The sequence below is a fragment of the Coffea arabica genome, chromosome 4e (assembly GCF_036785885.1).
Source record: "Coffea arabica cultivar ET-39 chromosome 4e, Coffea Arabica ET-39 HiFi, whole genome shotgun sequence".
Lineage (NCBI taxonomy): Eukaryota > Viridiplantae > Streptophyta > Magnoliopsida > Gentianales > Rubiaceae > Coffea > Coffea arabica.
The window spans coordinates 545554-565623 of NC_092317.1; the positions used below are offsets into that span (position 1 = coordinate 545554).

General features: G+C 35.7%; 2 protein-coding genes across 36 annotated transcripts in view; both read left to right on the plus strand.

The window, feature by feature from the left end:
• LOC113741293 (replication protein A 70 kDa DNA-binding subunit B-like) overlaps positions 1 to 20070 on the plus strand; it is a 78124-nt gene that overhangs the window by 56562 nt on the left and 1492 nt on the right. For 31 of the 35 annotated variants that reach the window (XM_072046852.1, XM_072046861.1, XM_072046876.1 and 28 more), the window contains 8 exons: positions 1180 to 1450; positions 1554 to 1641; positions 1735 to 1859; positions 1988 to 2066; positions 2154 to 2286; positions 2389 to 2546; positions 2619 to 2739; positions 3904 to 4636. In XM_072046852.1, the coding sequence (XP_071902953.1) occupies positions 1180 to 1450; positions 1554 to 1641; positions 1735 to 1859; positions 1988 to 2066; positions 2154 to 2286; positions 2389 to 2546; positions 2619 to 2739; positions 3904 to 4359 (1431 nt within the window). In that variant the 3' untranslated portion in view covers positions 4360 to 4636. Of the gene's footprint in view, positions 1 to 1179; positions 1451 to 1553; positions 1642 to 1734; positions 1860 to 1987; positions 2067 to 2153; positions 2287 to 2388; positions 2547 to 2618; positions 2740 to 3903; positions 4637 to 4949; positions 5482 to 5668; positions 5793 to 5890; positions 5935 to 9232; positions 9283 to 15627; positions 15784 to 18105; positions 18377 to 18479; positions 18568 to 18660; positions 18786 to 18913; positions 18993 to 19079; positions 19213 to 19314; positions 19473 to 19544; positions 19666 to 20070 lie in introns of those variants that run through there. The other 4 variants (XM_072046880.1, XM_072046881.1, XM_072046877.1 and 1 more) reach the window with 4 other exon arrangements.
• Positions 12190 to 15525, plus strand: LOC140005813 (uncharacterized). The gene has a single exon (XM_072046771.1). It carries the CDS (start codon positions 12190 to 12192, stop codon positions 15523 to 15525), a length of 3336 nt encoding a protein of 1111 aa, XP_071902872.1.

The window sequence follows — 20070 nt, forward strand, 5'->3', positions numbered from 1 at the left end:
ATCCAACAAAGGATGTAAAACAAAAGGGAAAAAAAAGGTAGGTATTGCGACTACAAAATGCTGATTCTGATCTAAATCAGTTAGGTGCATCATCTCATTTCTGTCATAAAACATTAAGAAGGAAAGAGATATTCACCCAATCCCTTCAAACTCTCCATCTTCTCCTATACAGACAAGAATCAAACTTAAATTACGAAGCCAATTTGGTCAAAGTATCACTGCTGCCAAAATACTTAAATGTTCTAAATGCAGTAATTTAATCTATCTCTCGAGTTTTGCAGGTCATTAGACTATTTATATTGTGGTTAGGTTTCATTAGGAAGGACAAACTCCCGTACCAAAGCACAGCAGACAGTATTTGCCAATATTGAAAATATATAGGAGGGAAAGCAACTCACAAATAAGGAAAAGTTCAAAGAGTACCCTGATTACTTCGTTAGTTCAACTTATAGATATAGGCAACAGCACCTGCAATGCATTTGGGCCACAAAAAAAAGGGAAAAAATGAATGGGAGCATTAGAGCATAGATTATAGACATAGGCTCTGTATATCCAAGTTTTTGCATGTTAGTTTTGTTGCCCTTTTTTGCTTGTCAATTGCTAATACATATGGTACTTTCTTTGAACCCGAAAATCTTAGATTCAGTTTACTTTATTAAACACATTGTACAAGTAGAGGACAATTGGTCTCGTAATCCTCTTAATAAATTGGGTGAACTAAACACCACAAGGTTGAAAAAAGATGTAGTTGCTACTAACGTGACCAATAGCTGCTAAAGTATCTATACAGAAAGCGTTTTAGATTTTTGCTACTTCAATGCTTTCGAAGAGTCCCGCGTTTTCTCCTGTTACATATCCCTGGATCTGAAATACTTTTTTTCCCTTTAAGGAAAATTGAGGCAAACGATAGCAGTCTCTTGATAACATTAATTGATAGCAATCTATTGTCAAATCCTGTTCTGGTTTTTCTACCATTTTCCTTCATATATGTCTCTGGTTATTCTTAGTGATTTGCTTCTTGCAACTCAAACATTGCTGTTATATGTTTTCTTCCCCCTCTCCCTCCTTCAAAAAAAAAAAAAAAACCTCTGCATACTTGCTGTTGTATGTTTCTCGCCTCGAGTGTTGTACTTCAGCCTTTTGGTTAGTATTGCTCATCTTGGTTCTTTCTGTGAACAGGGGACTATGGTTTCAGCTGTCATTTATGGAAACGACATTCGTTATTTTGCTAATCTGCTGCAACCATTCAAGCGATACTATATCACTGGTGGGACTGTCAAAAAACAGGATGCAAAGTATAAAGTTAGTGACTATCAGTTCTCATGGGTGCTTCATAACAAGACATTAGTTGAAGAGTATGTTGAGCCAAATCCACCAATGCTACCATGCACTTTTGAATTCACCAAATTTGAAGACCTTTTTAGATTTGCAGACACGGAGAACGTTCAGAGTAAGTTATATCTATGCTTTACTGTTTGAAATATAAATTCACTTTCATATTTCCTTTAGCTATTGAAACACAGCTAACCTCTTCTCTTTTGGTTTGTACTAAGATTTACAAGCTGTTGTTGTCACTGCATTTGCGACAAAGGAACAGAATAACGGGTGTACAACAAGAGACTTCATTGTTGTGAATAAAGAGTAAGTTATATAGACCTTACTTTTAATATTCCTATTCAATGCATAAAACTGTTCCATTCACATTTTTCCCCATTTTTCCTCTTCTTTGTAAAGGAAAAAGCCAATGCTTCTTACTCTTTGGAATGAGTTCGAACAAAATCAGGGAACACAGCTTGCAAACAGTATTGGGAATGCCAACGTTATCATTGGCATGAAGCTGAAAATCACAACTTTTAATTGTAAGTGAAGTTAATATACTTTTAACAGCTTATACTTCAATGATAGTCATCCAGTTAGAATAACTCAGCCTATCACTGTCTTTTAAATTGCTCTATTACTTAATGATAACTATTGCTTTTATTATCAGACTTATCTCTGACAACCAAGCCTGGGAGTGGCCTTCTGATTAATCCTCCCTCTTCTGAAGCAAATGCACTCAAAGAATGGTACGCATATTCTTTGATCATTTTAGTTAAACTTTTCTAGATCCTTTTGATAAATTATAGTCTCTGTTGCATTAATTTCTTGGATAGGTATAATGCAAATAAAGAAGAAATTGCAGAATTGATACAACAAATGGCATACAAAGATTCATCTAAGCTGCTGCCACCTCCAAGTGCTGACGACATAATCAGTGTAGCCAATGCATTTAACACACTCAAAGATGTAACTTCCTTTTTGATTTATAACCTGATCTATATCTTTTAGCCATCCAAATTAATGCAAAACTCAGATACTCTTCTTTCTGTTCACAAAAACATCTATTAGATGAAAACAGCTTGGATAACAGGAAAAATCAGTTTGTCCCCTGGACAACAAAAATTCTGGTTTGAAGCATGTGAGAACTGCCAAAAGGCTATCAATGTTGACGTAGGATGGGTTATGAGATGCCCATCTTGCAAAGAAGAGAGCAAAGTTGTAGCAAGGTAATTACCGAATTAAGTTTCCCTCTCTTTTAATGAATTAGAATATAATATTTTGTTTCCAATGTGTAATAGGACCCGAGTTGGAATTGCTGTTGATGATGGTACGGGCTCCATAAATACTGTTATCTTTGGCCCTGATGCTGAAAAGCTTATCCCATTTACAGCACTTCAACTCTGGGAAGCTCATACTGAGGTGAGCTAACAATCTTGGCAAAAAAAAAACTGCTACAAGTTTAGCTCTTGCATGATAATACAACTACCAACTTAATGCATCTTGCTTAATGTGCTTCATGTGCGATGAGCTTCATGTGCCTATATATCTGCTGCCAATTATAATTTCCTATATTTCTGCTGACTTTTCCTATACCATGTGGGCTATATTTCTGCTCGAATGGCCAGTTTCATCTTTGTTTTCCATTTTTTGGTTCTTTTTGTGTGTGATGCTCAGCCAGTTCGTTTGCCTGCTAATTTGAACTCTCATGCTTGTACCCTTTTCTATTAGTTACTGAAGCCACAAACTGTCAAATTCTTACTGTTGTGTGAGCCTAATTTATTAGGAATTTAGTTGTAAGAAACCCATAAAGCAAAAGAAGGAGTGGTGATATTCAGGAAAAAACAGTGATAGCTGTCAATGTGTCCATTTTCCTAGATAACGTTCTGAGATTTGAATCCAATTGAGCTATCCTATAAATGAGATATCAAATTACCTCTTCCAGCCCCTTCTTTGCCAGATTTGATAAGTTTTAGGTAAATAAGTAAATAGAATTTTTTTGCACAATTGCAACTGTATATTTAATACTATTAGAGTTTGTGCACGATTGGACAATTAGATAATTGGCCATTCTTCGCATTACAGATCCAATCTCAATCGAATAGGAACTGCATGTCCATAATGAGTCAAATAGTTCTGCCTTCTTTTCACCAAGTCACTTTCCGTTGATACAACAACTGGAACATCTCTCCTTCAAAATGTGCTTTTGTTGGTCTATATTAATGGGCCAAATGAACGCAAAAGATTTCGGCCTTTTTAGGCCTTTACCCGAATAGAAAAAAAAGTGAGAGTTTTATTTAGTTCATTGAGGTCCAATGGTAATAACTATCGAATAATCTGATTCTTATGCTCCTTTTCTTGGGTATGAATGCTGCTCTCACCATGTAAAAGTGTCATGATTGTAGGAAACAAAAGATTATTTGCTTTTGCCATCTTTCACAGTAATTCCATAATGTCTTGGGTATAATATGTTTTGTTTCCTTTCATAACTTATGCTTGGGATCCACTTCTATTTACACAACATGAAGTTACTCAGAATTTGAATATCATTACTAATTATTTATACTTTAAAACAAAAAAATCCAGGAGCTTAACTTTTCTGCTGAACTATCATCTGCAATCAGAAAGCATGCGATTGTTTGTTTCATTCGCTACTATGAGTCAGATTATCAAGGCCAGAAGGAAGGCAAATATAATATTGTCAAGGCATACACTACTGAGGAATCAGTTCACATTCCAATGGCCATCACAACTGCAGAAACGAATGAAAAAATTCCAGACATTCATGCAACTGTCCTGCAGCCTACCACGAAAAATGAATTTTTCAGTCCATCAACCAAAAAAGTGCTTGATACCATCGCTGAATCGTCTGCTGCTGCAAACGAAGTGCTGCCTACAGTGACCACAGCAAAGAGGGCCTTGGTTTTTGGAACTGTGCCTCCCGGATTTGGTTTGAATTCTGCTGAAGCTAATACACCTACCTCGCTGTCTACCAATGCACCTGGAAGTCCCTTGAAGAGGCAGCGTGATAATGAACTCTGAACTTCCTTGAAGCCTTTTGAATTGCTGATTTTGCTAATGTTAAAGCACTTTACAGCTACATATCTAATCTTGCATCTTTTGACATAATATTGATATCCATTAAGAAATTGTTCTTTTGTGCACCTTAATGGATCTCAATATGTGATCTTTTGTAATTGCAGCCTATGATTGTACTTTATATTAAGTATTTAGCAAGTCATCTCCTGTCTCTGTAAGACTAATTTGAACTTGAAGATATTAAGCTATTTGTGAAACTACTTTTCAATCTTTTGTCATCTTCTCTTATCTTTTGCAATGCTAATGATTTTTTTGTTTTGTTTAGTCTCATATTGTTAGCTGCATACTTGATTGGTCTTATATAGAAATATATGACAACAGATTATAGGGGGCCTAGGCTGTGCTTAGCACAGCCGATAACCTACTAGTTTTGTATATAAGAAAACAACTTTCCTTTCCTCTTGCCACGTGGATTCTTAATTTTCTGACAAGTGGCAAGATTGAGTATTTCTTGCAAATTATCTAAAGCTTCTCTTGTCTATTTCTTTTCATTCTTTTGCTATTGCACGTTCTTTCCTCAAATTGCACTGAAGCCTTTTCCTGCTCTGTCTACCACGCGCCTATTCTGAGCAAAATTCAGCACAGCTATTCTGAGCAGTCCAATCCCAACCGGCTGTGCGACCGAACCCTTCAGGTCATCACCACTCTTCAAGTCTTCTATTCCTTTTCTTCTTTTGCCATTGCTCTGTCTCTTTCCCTAATTGCCTATCCTGAGCAAGCCCGCTTCCAGCCGCCTGTGCTACCAAACCCATCAGTCAACAACCCTCTTCAACAACCCAATTCCATGATTTGGGCGATGGGTTTTGTGACTGCCTTCTTTAAGCCAGCAGGTCAACTGCTACTCCTGCAGGCGCTCGATATGCTGGTCATTCACGTGGTCTTTGTACTTGAGAGCAGGAGAATTGGGCGCAGGTGAACTGCTTTGCTTACACTGCCCGTTTTTCCCTCTTTCTCTAATATCCAATTAACCCGTTTCTGTATCAATTTCGTTTCATGTTGCCGAATTGTTGGAGCCTCACGTGATAATTGTACTTCAAAGGAGTGAAATGGGGAACTTTTTGTTAGGTATGCCATTCTATTCTGATCAGCTTTGGTATTCAATTTTCCGCCCAAATTATGCTTTCTATTCAACCTTCATCATCCGTATGATTACGATTAGAAATATCTGCTTGGATGTGATTTTTCCCTTATTCCAGTTATGATAAGAAATAAGAAATAGGTTTCCTATTCACTTAGCCTGTACCTTTTCCAGTGGCTGACGAAATCAAAAAAATGGGATGGACGTATTTATCAGTGCATCGTGCTGGCTTCGCTGCCTTGTGGACTGCAAGAAGAAGCCTCCGAGCCTTTACGCCTTGTTCTTTGGAGTCTCTCTGGTGAGAAAAAAACTCCCCCTTTTTTTTGCCAAATTTTCCTCTTATGAATAGCTCGCACAGTAATAAATTCTAATATACACATATGTTTCGATTCATAGGTTCCTTTTGCTGCGGTTCCTTCGAGGAATCTTTTAGCTTGGAGGTCAGTTTGTTGTTTTCCTTCAATCTATCACCATCTTTTCTTTATTTAAGTGCCTGTATTTTCATAAGTGAAATTTCACCTTTCCCTTTTCTTTTTAGTAGTTTTCCTTCAGTTTCTGCTTCATTTATTTTAAGTTTATTGGTGCTATTTGTTTTGTGTCATCCTTTATGAAACAAACGATTGCTTATTTGAGCAGGTGATTTTGTTAATTTGAAATATTTGATTAAAAATCTTTCTTATAGACATGGGCTTACAAAAATATTGCTGGGTAACAGTTTAAATGGTGAATATTGGGTTGTAAAGGATGAATTATAGGTTGTGTGGAATAGTTGATTGTATGCTATCTTTATCATATTCTGCCCTTAAACTGTGCCGTAGTTAATTCAATCTGGCCAGCTTTAAAGATTGAAGTTCCAATTAATTCAAGCTGGCCAGCTTTAAAGGTTGAAGTACCAAGTTCACTATTTCCCTTGTGAAGAGCATATGCATGCTATAAATCAACACAAAGGACATCAGGTTGAACCCCTTGTTTGGGTAAGCCTGTGTACAAGAGAAATTGATGGGTGACGTAAATCTCATATTGTTGCCTAAGAACAGTTATTTGAGCATAATATTGTGTCCAAAGTTATTTAATGTGGTCTAGAAATCATAACTTTTCTATCCAAAGCACTATTGTACTTGTCATTACCATAGCCTTCTGTAACAAGTTCAATATTAACAATATTTGAAATTTAATAACATTCACAAGAAGTACATATGGATGGACAAACTTGGAAGAGTAACTGAGCTTCAAGGGTCAATTACTCTGCTTAGATTTTTGTACGAACTAAAGAATAGAAAAGACACATTTTAATTATTTCCAATACACTCGATGGAACCTTGCAAGCTTTCAAATTTTTCCTGATGAATTCCGATTCTATAAATACAATGAGAAAATTCTGAATTTATTGCAAATGTTCATTATCATGGTAATCATCCAATTTTATTCTTTTTTGTAGTATATAATTATATATATTTTAATTAGCTTTGCCAAAAAATTGGGAATCAATAAAACTTGCTTGGTGCTTTGCGGATAGTTGATATAATCTACTGTGGTCTTTTTCTAAAACTATTTTTAAATTTTTATGGCTCTTAACTATTTTAAAATTTTTTTCCATAAAACTGTTTTTGTGCAAATACAATAAAAAAGTATTGCTACTCAATTATCAAGTTGAAAATATGCGTATCCACGTTCCATGTAAACTGTCAAACATAAAATGGCCTTGTGTCTTTCTTGCTTATGTTGTTTGGTACAATGTTGTCGGCTTCTTATTAGACTCTTGAATTTTTAGCTTTTCTGGATATCATTTTTGAATCTTGACTTCATTTTCACTACTAATATTCGATAGGGTTAACTGCTCCATCATACACTAACATTTTCTGATGATTTTATTAGGTTTTTCAACTTTAAAATTCTCCATTTGACTCCTATATATTTCAACACAAATAAATGCAGTGTTTCAAACTTTCTGTGGGAAATCAATAGCTTCTCTTCCTGGAATCATTTTCACAGTTTGACCCAAAGCTTCAACGCAAACACTAATCTGCCATTAAAATTTTAGCTAAGATTTCAGCTTGACTCTAATGTATAATCTTAAGGTAGTTAGAGTAAGCAAAAGCTCTTGAAAATGTCAAGTCATATTAGACAACATGCATTCATTATGTCTATGACAGCTTGATTATCTCAAGCTTAGATTTTTTTTGGCATATAATGAGTGTCCTATTGGTTTGCATATAATGAATAGACTAAATAACAAATTATTGCTCAGAATTAAAAGCTGTTCACCCATTTGCTGATGTTATTCTAGGTAACTGAGCTGTCCTATTGGTTTGCATATAATGAGTATTCTATCAAATAGTCAAATTGCTATATACACACTAGAAAAAAGATTGTAGTGATGGACATCAATAACAGATTTTATGCACCAAAGTCATTTCCAACCTCCTGGTACTGATGCTCTGGTCTTTAATCACAATGAAGCTATACAGACTCTAAGTTAGTTTTTCTTACAATACACATGTCTGCTATATGTGACCTGTTGTTGTTCTAAATGAGGAATGGGAGTGCTTATCTATTTTTAAGATAACATTAAGCTGGCCAACCTTTTTTAGTGATCTAAATGCCTATTGGTTAAGCAGCTTAAGACTTTGTACTTCTTGTTTCTAATTGCTTACTTAGTGTGTTCCTTGTTTGCTGTTTCGTTTAGGCTAGACTTGTCTGGGGCAATGAAAAGCTCAGTGGTTATTTTTAAAGGATATTGTATGTAGGCCATTCTTCGTCTGTTATTCATTGTAGTCTTTTTACTCAAAGCTCATTCACTCATTTATATGCCTATCAGTTCAACATCTTAGGTTATTGTGCCTGTTTTATCCCAAGTATATACACTCTATTTTTTTGCTTGAAATTGCAGAAGTATGTGTAAATATATATGTTAATCTTATCTAGATGTATCATTGGGTCCCCTAATAGCATTAATTTGACTACCATTCGAGCTGAATCGGGAAGAAAACAAATTGCAGTAGGATGTAGTTCTTGCATTGAGGAGTTGGCTGCTTTTAATCATTCGTGTATTTGACAAAGGTGAAAGTGCCACTTATGGGAGTCGGTCTTGCCTTTGTGGACTAAATGGATTTCTTAAGGTCATAAAGCTGCAATACACATTTCTGATTTTGATCTCCTTTGGTGTAATGAACATACTTTAATGTACTTTTCAAACTTGTTTCTGTGCCTTGGAGAGTAAAGTACATTTTCTTATCTTTATAACTGGACTTCATTAATTGATACCTTCTCTAACTTTGAAGCTGCTCTCTATTTGTTTTCTGTTCTTATTTTCCATATTTCTTTAGTAACTTATCTTTTTTCCCCTCTCCAGAATTACCACTTAATATGGGGGCATGGACAATTATCATTTTATCAGCAATTTAAATAAATTACAGTAATGGATGCTAATCCCAGTTCCCAGACATCATCAACTTATAACCCATACTTGGAACATCTTAATGTATCTAAACTGATTGTACAAGTAATTTTGGAATGAAAACTTCAATTTCTTTGTGAATCATGGAAGGGTGATATGTAAACTTGAAAACTTTTGTTACCGTTAACTGATTACAACTTTATAGCTCAACAGCTCATATAGCAAACTAATGCAAGCATTATCATTTACTGTTTTTCTTTGCCCCCTTTTGTCTATGTTCTTTCCCTGATATTTCTTTTTTCCTGTGTTTTGTTGCCTGGATAATCTACACCTCATCCTAGGTGCAAAGCTTTTTGCATTTCCCTATCTGATTTATCGTTGCTGTTACCAGGTATGCCTAATGCTTCAGCCTGACTTTCACACAAAAAAACCTGTTGTTAGCTGTATTGTCTCCTTAGTTCATGTTTTTTTATGCTTTTGCTATTAGACTTTGGTGGCTCTATATGCTCAACTCCTTTAACCTCTGCTTAGTCGTATGTCCAGTTGGTTTTACATTTATTCTGTAGTTGCTTTCTGTTTATTTGATTGTTTAATATTGTTTGCGTAAGAGTATACAAACAACCGTATAATATAGAGCAATTATATGATTGACTAAATTGTGATTGAGATATCTGATAGTCAGTCATTACATTAGAGAAGTTCCATTAGCTATTTTATCATATCTGCCTTCATGGACTAGCATCCTTCTTTTCTTATATTTTGTCACAAACGAGGCTTCTGAAATGCTACTGGTTTTCCTCCATTTGAGGTGACTCAAAAATATGGATAAAATTAGTTATAGAAAACAAGCTATTCAAAGATGGAGGCAAAAACGGTTAGATAGGCTGTCGCGACTTCGTGGCTCGGGACCCTCAACTGTAATTAATGTTCCTCACTTGCTTCCTATAAGGGCAAATAACAGCCAACTATCTATGAGTAGATCACTTCCATTTCTACAAAATCAATTTCTTGCTATAAGAAATAATGGAAGCCAAAAAAATATGGGATATAGAAGCAAAAAATCCCAGAGAGATGGCTTGCTTCACTCCATATCTCTGGAATCACATCAGCCATTTCTTCTTAGACGCCCGAACGTCCATTCTATCCTGCCTGCCAATTCAAATGACACAGAAACATCCATGAATATGTCATTTAGATTTGCAGCACTTGAGCCTTCCAGTATAGCCTATAACAAAGAGGATCATCTTACATTAGAACCTGATATATCTCAGATGCATTGTATGCATGAAACAGAGCAAATAGAAGCTGAAAATGCTAGCTGCTCTAGGTTTGTGACTTACCCTATTGAGTCTGGTATGCCTCATCCTGTGAACCCAGCTACTTTGCTGTTTGCAAGTTCAAATATGGTGCATTCAATTGTCAATGCGCCATCTGAACTCTTGGCAACAAAAAATCCTGTTGCAGCAAATAATAGAAGGCAAAGATCTGAGATACTAAAACATAAAAGGTGCCAAGAAAAAAAGACATCTAAAAGTTCACCTGCCAAACCTCAACTTCCTCTTCCTTCAGTTGTTGTCATCCCTGCAGTGGATACTGTGCAATCAGAATCAATTCAATATGAATCTACAGGTGCTTGCCTTAATCCCCTCCATTAATATGCTATTAAAGTCAAACCAGCTCATATCATTATTTTCACTAATTTCGGCATATTTTCCAAGTTAACCATTTTAAACTTTTGAAAAAGTATATGCCTTCTCTTCACTGTCAACCAAAATAGGTCCGTAACATTAAAAATATTATGTGATTTTATTTTAAACTCGTTTTGCCTTTTAAAGCCTTTTTTTATAAATTCCAGCTTCCTATGCCTTCAATCTTAGAATTAAATTAATTACTCTAACTTATCATTCTATAAACTATAAAATTAATTTTATACATTTTTCGTTAATTTTTCACATTTAGAACAATTCACCTGGCTACTGGAATGATCATCCTTTTACAAACAGTGTTTTCCAGCCCTTTAGTGTACCATGAAAAAATTTTAACCTTAGATAAGCCTTTCGCATAAACATAGACTTTTAACCTACTACACCCCTTAGCGCTTTTGTTTAACTTATACCATATTCTATCCAGTTTCGGTAGCAAACACTGAAGGAATAGATAGAGGCATACTCCAATCAAACCAAGTAAAGCCTAAGAGAAGGCGTGCAGGTTTTGTAAACTTTTTAATGTCTTACTAGCTTTAGTTTTTTAATTTCTGCTTCCCTGCATTGCACAAAATGAATAACTAGATATCTTTTCCTTGTCGATTATAGCAAGAACGCCAAAAATAGGTCGGGAGGTCTTAAATCACATTCCTACTGCTGCTGATCTGCTTCCTCGCCAACGCAACTGTCCCCATTGTAGTGCAAAAAAATTTGCTCATGAAACAGCAAATTTTTGTTGTTCTAATGGGGATGTTATTTTAGCTAGCAATTCAATCCCAACTGTTCTAAAAGAACTCCTTACGTCATCATCTGAGGAAGCTCAACTGTTTAGGACCTGTATTAGAACAATTAATAACACATTTGCTTTCACTTCCTTTGGAGTAAAATGTGATAAAAATTTGGCTAAGAGAAATAAAGGCATTTATACTTTTAAAGTGCAAGGTCAGGTCTATCATTTCATCAATGATTTAGAGACCTCAAAAAATTTACAGTTCTATTTTCATGACAGTGAAAATGAATTAGCAAATCGCTTAGATGCCTACCCAAGATTAACTGAGAGTATTCTCCAAAAAACCATGAATCTCATGCAGCAAAATCCCTATGCTAGATTCTTTCGCGGCTTGAGAGAGGTTCATAACCTTGATACTTATCGCATTGTTTTACGAACACACCCTGGTTTAGACCAAAGAGTATTCAATAAGCCTACAGTGTCCCAAGTTGCTGCTTTATGGGTAGAGGGAGAAGAAAATGGAGAAACAAGCCGTCGAGATATTCGAGTGTACACCCATGGTGGCCATTCACACAATATCCAATATTACTATGGCTGTTATGACCCTCTCCAGTACCCTCTTTTGCTTCCTTTTGGTGAATCTGGTTGGCATCAAGGAATTAAGAAACAAGGCAAAAATGTGCACAAAAAAAAAACTAGGAAAAGGGATGCTCAAATTTCTATTTCTCCAATGAATGCTTCTACTGCTGAAGAGTTAATACAAATGGAACAAGACTGTAAGTAGAATAAATCTTTTTCACCTGTATTCTATTAATTTTAGCATGCCAGCCTCATCAACCTTTTTTCTAAATTCTTTCAACCAGTAATGGCAGGAATAGACGGCGATCCTGATTTCGTTTCCATCCGTGAATACTATGCCTATAAATTACAAATGAGAAATGATGATGAATCTTTTTTATTGCACTTTGGTAGGCTATTTCAGCAATACGTTGTTGATATGTATGTTAAACTTGAATCACAAAGATTAGATTATTTGAGAACCCAGCAAGAAGAATTTAGAAAAGAGTTCTTACAAGGTATAGTAGACTCAATAGGTACTGGTGAAGTCCAGGCAGCCAATGTCGGTCAAAAAGTATTTTTACCAGCTAGCTTTATTGGAGGACCTAGAAATATGAGAAGAAAATACATAGATGCAATGACTTTGGTCCAAAAATTTGGCAAGCCGGATATATTCTTGACCATGACTTGCAATCCCAATTGGCCGGAAATAAAAGAACATTTACTGCCGACAGAGGAAGCCCAAAATCGACCAGATTTGGTTGTAAGGGTCTTTCGTGCAAAACTAGAAGAATTAAAGAATGAACTTTTGAAGAAAAATATTTTTGGAGAAGTGGCAGCCTATACATATGTGATAGAATTTCAAAAAAGAGGCCTGCCACATGTTCATTTTCTTTTAATCTTAAAGCCTCAGCACAAAATGTTTATCCCTGATGAATATGATAAAATTGTCAGTGCAGAAATTCCAGATAAAACAAAATATCCGCACCTGTATAGAATGGTTAAAAAACACATGATGCACGGCCCTTGTGGTGTGTTGAACCCATCAAATGTTTGCATGACTAAGCATGGCTGCTGCAAAAATTCTTATCCAAAAGAGTTTTCTGAGCAGACAATTCAGACGCTAGATTCCTATCCAAAATACCGAAGAAGAAACAATGGTGTTAAAATTAAAGTCAGAAAACAAAAACTTGATAATACATGGGTTGTTCCTCATAATGCATATTTACTTGCTAAGTTCAATTGCCACATTAATGTTGAGATCTGCTCAACAATTCAGGCTGTCAAATATATTTACAAGTATATCTGCAAAGGACATGATCGAATCAGTTTCCATATCAATTCTGATAATCCAAACAATCAGATTGATGAAATTCAGCAATATCAGGCAGCTCGGTGGGTTTCCCCACCTGAAGCTGTTTGGAGACTATTTCGATTTTCCATGAGAGAAATTAAACCAGCTATCATTCACCTTCAATTGCATCTTCCAAATTTTCAGCCAATTCACTTCAAGAAGCATGAAAATTTAAATAACATAGTCAAAAATCCAAGAAATAGGAAGACAATGTTGACTGAATTTTTCTATATGAATAGAACAGATTCAGTTGCACAAGAACTAAATTGCACATACGCTCAATTTCCAGACCATTTTGTCTGGTTAGCTGATGAAAAACGCTGGAAAATTAGAGATAGGGGAGATTCTATAGGCCGAATAAATACAGCTCATCCATCTGAGGGAGAAAGATATTACCTTAGACTTCTTTTGTCTAAAGTTCGTGCTCCAAAGTCTTTTGAAGACTTAATGACTCACAATGGAGTGCAAGTTACCACCTTTCGTGAGGCTGCTCTCTTGCGTGGCCTACTTGAGGATGATAATAGCCAGGAATTTTGTCTACAAGAAGCGTCTCTCTTTCATATGCCTTATGAAATGAGACGACTTTTTGCTACGCTATTAGTTTATTCCAGTCCTAATGACCCCAAACAGCTATGGACAAAATTTGAGTCTGTCATGTCCGAAGATTTCATGAGAAATACTGAATTGTCTCCTAGAGAAATCAAACGAAAAGTTTTAGAGCAAATAAATGGTTTTCTACAGTCAATGGGAAAAAATATAGCTTCATTTGGCTTACTTCCTAATAATTTCTCATTCTCAGATGTAGACAACCAAACAAGAGATGTATTGGCTGAAAAAAGCATAAGAGTTCTTGAAGAGGACTTAAATGCGATTTCTTTGCTTAATCAGAACCAAAGGCATGCATTTGAAGCTATATCTAAAAGAGTTTATGAAAATAAGAGTGGTGCATTTTTTGTTGATGGCCCTGGTGGAACTGGAAAATCTTTTCTTTATAGAGCGTTGTTAGCTGATATTAGATCAAAGGGCTATATAGCATTAGCGACAGCCACATCAGGTATTGCTGCATCAATACTGCCTGGAGGTAGAACCGCTCACTCTCGGTTTAAAATACCAATTGATACCTCAGAGGGCAGAGCATGCAAAATTAGTAAACAAAGCAGTTTGGCAAGTATGATTAAGGAATGCAAATTAATTATTTGGGATGAGGCTCCAATGTGCAAGAGATCTGCGATTGAAGCTTTAAATGATTTTCTTAGAGATCTTATGAATTCAGATAAGATCTTTGGTGGGAAAGTAATTGTTCTTGGGGGTGATTTCAGGCAAACCTTACCAGTGGTTCGTAAGGGAAGCCAATCTGAAACCATTGCTGCTTCTTTGATTAATTCCCCTATCTGGCCAGCTCTTGAAAAATTAGAGCTCACACAAAACATGAGGGCTCGATTTGATCCCTCATTCACTGATTACTTATTAAGGGTAGGTGATGGCACTAACCAAGCTGAAGATGACAGTCTCATACACCTGCCTTCTTCTATTTTGGTTAGCAACGGTTCACAGAATGCATCACTACATGATCTGATAGATGTGGTTTATCCTCACATTCATTATAGATCCGAAAATCCTGCCTTGCCATTAAATCGAGCAATCCTCACCACAAAGAATCATTTTGTGGATGAAGTGAATGATATCTTAATTGATAAATTTCCAGGTACAGCAGTAGAATATCTGAGTTTCGATCGAGCTTTGAATCCAAACAACCAAGTTCAATATGAAGATTTTTTAAACTCCTTATCTCCCAGTGGCCTTCCACCCTATAAACTAATCTTGAAACCTGGTGTTCCTGTGATATTGCTTAGAAACCTCGACCCTACTGAGGGTCTTTGCAATGGAACAAGATTAATTTGTAAAAGTTTGAGCAAACATGTCATTCATGCTCAAATAGCTGTAGGAGATTTTGCTGGCAAAGATGTCTTCATCCATAGAATTCCCTTACAACCTCCAACTGATGAACAATATCCTATTCCATATACAAGGACTCAGTTTCCAATTCGCTTATGCTTTGCCATGACAATAAACAAAGCTCAAGGACAAACGCTTGATTATGTTGGTATCTATTTGAAGGAACCAGTGTTTTCCCACGGGCAGCTCTATGTTGCATTATCGCGAGCAAGAACTGCTTCTCAAGTGAAAGTGCTCATTAAACCTCCATTTTTTGACAAGCCTAGAACAGACCAGGCAAAAAATATTGTATTTAGAGAAGTTCTTGAAACTTCTCGCATAGCTGCCAAGTAATTATGTTGTTTTAGGATTCAGTTCCAGTTTTCTTGAATGTTCCAGAATTTCTTCTCTTTTAACTTACAAACTGATTATGTGTCTTTCTTATTTATATTATAGATAACAATGGCAAGGAGATGTCTATCAGTGCATGAAGTCCACGACAAGATGAGAAGGTGGACAGTGCTTGTGCAAGTTGTGGAGAAATCGCATGTGTTAACCAGTAACGGATCACCGCCTATCAGATTTCAGCGTCTCGTGTTAACAGATTCTGAGGTAATATAAGCTGAAACTAATTTTAGCAATTTAACATTTCCTAAATCATCAACATGTCCAGATTATTAATTATCCTCTGTGCAATTTAATTTCAGGCCGATTACTTTTTAATATTGCTTTCTTTTTATGTTTCTTGGGTAATATTGTTCCGTTGGAACTTAAAATACCAATGCTTGCAAAGTGACTATAGTGAAATTCTGATTTAACTTACATGATTCTACCCTATAATATTACAAGGTTTATAATTAACCAATGATATATGTCTAATCAGTATAACTTTCTGTATGGGAGATCATATATAGTGATTTGAAAATGTTACAGCTTGGATGCATTTGAGTGCCTCAATGTGCATTCAATGACTAAAACAAAGTACAGAAGACTTACGGAAATGATTTATAGCAAAAAAGGAAAACACAGCTCTAATACCCCAATACCATCTCATTTCCATTCTGGCTACTTTTTTTTTTTGATAGAATTGAATGTGTAGCCGTGCAGCCTATACCAAGTCAGCATACCAGCCATCTTATCCCTGTTTTTCCGTGTTTTGCTTCTTTGGCTGGATGTTTTTGAAGACTTTGATCTTTGATAGGAGTACTTCCATCTCATCTTCCCTTTTTAATCGCACCTAATCTGTCCTGATTTCCAGGAAAATTTTATCCCTTACCTTTTATCTATATTTGCACGTCTCTTTCTGTAATCACACTCTCGCTCTAACCTTCGCTCATTCTGGTTTTGCCTTTTTTTTCCCTCTTGATTCGGTATGTACAATTTCATATGGAAGTACAATTTTTTGTTATTTCCTTTTTGCTTTGAACATTTGTTTTTTCTTCTTTTTGGTTGGACTATAGTGTTGATTTTTTTGTTGGATTTTCACGGCAGATGAAGATCAGCAATAGGTGAATTTATTTTATTCTCATTTATCACTTTTCTCTAATCAAATAGATGGTGATGATAGGAAAGGATTTGGTTCAACAATCATTGCATCTCTTTTTTTCAGTTTCTCTAATTCCATAGGTAGAGGAATTTTAGTCCAATCTACTCATTTCATTTTTCAGTTTCCCTAATTTCATAGGTCGAGGAACTTTGGTCCAATCTACTGGCTTTTGCAACGTGTTCACTACTACTGTGAACACGTTTTTAAAAATCCAACAAAGGATGTAAAACAAAAGGGAAAAAAAAGGTAGGTATTGCGACTACAAAATGCTGATTCTGATCTAAATCAGTTAGGTGCATCATCTCATTTCTGTCATAAAACATTAAGAAGGAAAGAGATATTCACCCAATCCCTTCAAACTCTCCATTTTCTCCTATACAGACAAGAATCAAACTTAAATTACGAAGCCAATTTGGTCAAAGTATCACTGCTGCCAAAATACTTAAATGTTCTAAATGCAGTAATTTAATCTATCTCTCGAGTTTTGCAGGTCATTAGACTATTTATATTGTGGTTAGGTTTCATTAGGAAGGACAAACTCCCGTACCAAAGCACAGCAGACAGTATTTGCCAATATTGAAAATATATAGGAGGGAAAGCAACTCACAAATAAGGAAAAGTTCAAAGAGTACCCTGATTACTTCGTTAGTTCAACTTATAGATATAGGCAACAGCACCTGCAATGCATTTGGGCCACAAAAAAAAGGGAAAAAATGAATGGGAGCATTAGAGCATAGATTATAGACATAGGCTCTGTATATCCAAGTTTTTGCATGTTAGTTTTGTTGCCCTTTTTTGCTTGTCAATTGCTAATACATATGGTACTTTCTTTGAACCCGAAAATCTTAGATTCAGTTTACTTTATTAAACACATTGTACAAGTAGAGGACAATTGGTCTCGTAATCCTCTTAATAAATTGGGTGAACTAAACACCACAAGGTTGAAAAAAGATGTAGTTGCTACTAACGTGACCAATAGCTGCTAAAGTATCTATACAGAAAGCGTTTTAGATTTTTGCTACTTCAATGCTTTCGAAGAGTCCCGCGTTTTCTCCTGTTACATATCCCTGGATCTGAAATACTTTTTTTCCCTTTAAGGAAAATTGAGGCAAACGATAGCAGTCTCTTGATAACATTAATTGATAGCAATCTATTGTCAAATCCTGTTCTGGTTTTTCTACCATTTTCCTTCATATATGTCTCTGGTTATTCTTAGTGATTTGCTTCTTGCAACTCAAACATTGCTGTTATATGTTTTCTTCCCCCTCTCCCTCCTTCAAAAAAAAAAAAAAAACCTCTGCATACTTGCTGTTGTATGTTTCTCGCCTCGAGTGTTGTACTTCAGCCTTTTGGTTAGTATTGCTCATCTTGGTTCTTTCTGTGAACAGGGGACTATGGTTTCAGCTGTCATTTATGGAAACGACATTCGTTATTTTGCTAATCTGCTGCAACCATTCAAGCGATACTATATCACTGGTGGGACTGTCAAAAAACAGGATGCAAAGTATAAAGTTAGTGACTATCAGTTCTCATGGGTGCTTCATAACAAGACATTAGTTGAAGAGTATGTTGAGCCAAATCCACCAATGCTACCATGCACTTTTGAATTCACCAAATTTGAAGACCTTTTTAGATTTGCAGACACGGAGAACGTTCAGAGTAAGTTATATCTATGCTTTACTGTTTGAAATATAAATTCACTTTCATATTTCCTTTAGCTATTGAAACACAGCTAACCTCTTCTCTTTTGGTTTGTACTAAGATTTACAAGCTGTTGTTGTCACTGCATTTGCGACAAAGGAACAGAATAACGGGTGTACAACAAGAGACTTCATTGTTGTGAATGAAGAGTAAGTTATATAGACCTTACTTTTAATATTCCTATTCAATGCATAAAACTGTTCCATTCACATTTTTCCCCATTTTTCCTCTTCTTTGTAAAGGAAAAAGCCAATGCTTCTTACTCTTTGGAATGAGTTCGAACAAAATCAGGGAACACAGCTTGCAAACAGTATTGGGAATGCCAACGTTATCATTGGCATGAAGCTGAAAATCACAACTTTTAATTGTAAGTGAAGTTAATATACTTTTAACAGCTTATACTTCAATGATAGTCATCCAGTTAGAATAACTCAGCCTATCACTGTCTTTTAAATTGCTCTATTACTTAATGATAACTATTGCTTTTATTATCAGACTTATCTCTGACAACCAAGCCTGGGAGTGGCCTTCTGATTAATCCTCCCTCTTCTGAAGCAAATGCACTCAAAGAATGGTACGCATATTCTTTGATCATTTTAGTTAAACTTTTCTAGATCCTTTTGATAAATTATAGTCTCTGTTGCATTAATTTCTTGGATAGGTATAATGCAAATAAAGAAGAAATTGCAGAATTGATACAACAAATGGCATACAAAGATTCATCTAAGCTGCTGCCACCTCCAAGTGCTGACGACATAATCAGTGTAGCCAATGCATTTAACACACTCAAAGATGTAACTTCCTTTTTGATTTATAACCTGATCTATATCTTTTAGCCATCCAAATTAATGCAAAACTCAGATACTCTTCTTTCTGTTCACAAAAACATCTATTAGGTGAAAACAGCTTGGATAACAGGAAAAATCAGTTTGTCCCCTGGACAACAAAAATTCTGGTTTGAAGCATGTGAGAACTGCCAAAAGGCTATCAATGTTGACGTAGGATGGGTTATGAGATGCCCATCTTGCAAAGAAGAGAGCAAAGTTGTAGCAAGGTAATTACCGAATTAAGTTTCCCTCTCTTTTAATGAATTAGAATATAATATTTTGTTTCCAATGTGTAATAGGACCCGAGTTGGAATTGCTGTTGATGATGGTACGGGCTCCATAAATACTGTTATCTTTGGCCCTGATGCTGAAAAGCTTATCCCATTTACAGCACTTCAACTCTGGGAAGCTCATACTGAGGTGAGCTAACAATCTTGGCAAAAAAAAAACTGCTACAAGTTTAGCTCTTGCATGATAATACAACTACCAACTTAATGCATCTTGCTTAATGTGCTTCATGTGCGATGAGCTTCATGTGCCTATATATCTGCTGCCAATTATAATTTCCTATATTTCTGCTGACTTTTCCTATACCATGTGGGCTATATTTCTGCTCGAATGGCCAGTTTCATCTTTGTTTTCCATTTTTTGGTTCTTTTTGTGTGTGATGCTCAGCCAGTTCGTTTGCCTGCTAATTTGAACTCTCATGCTTGTACCCTTTTCTATTAGTTACTGAAGCCACAAACTGTCAAATTCTTACTGTTGTGTGAGCCTAATTTATTAGGAATTTAGTTGTAAGAAACCCATAAAGCAAAAGAAGGAGTG

Bases quoted from the DNA above. Each gene is read 5' to 3' on its own strand.
- LOC140005813 (XM_072046771.1), top strand. From the start codon at position 12,190: ATGGCAGGAATAGACGGCGATCCTGATTTCGTTTCCATCCGTGAATAC.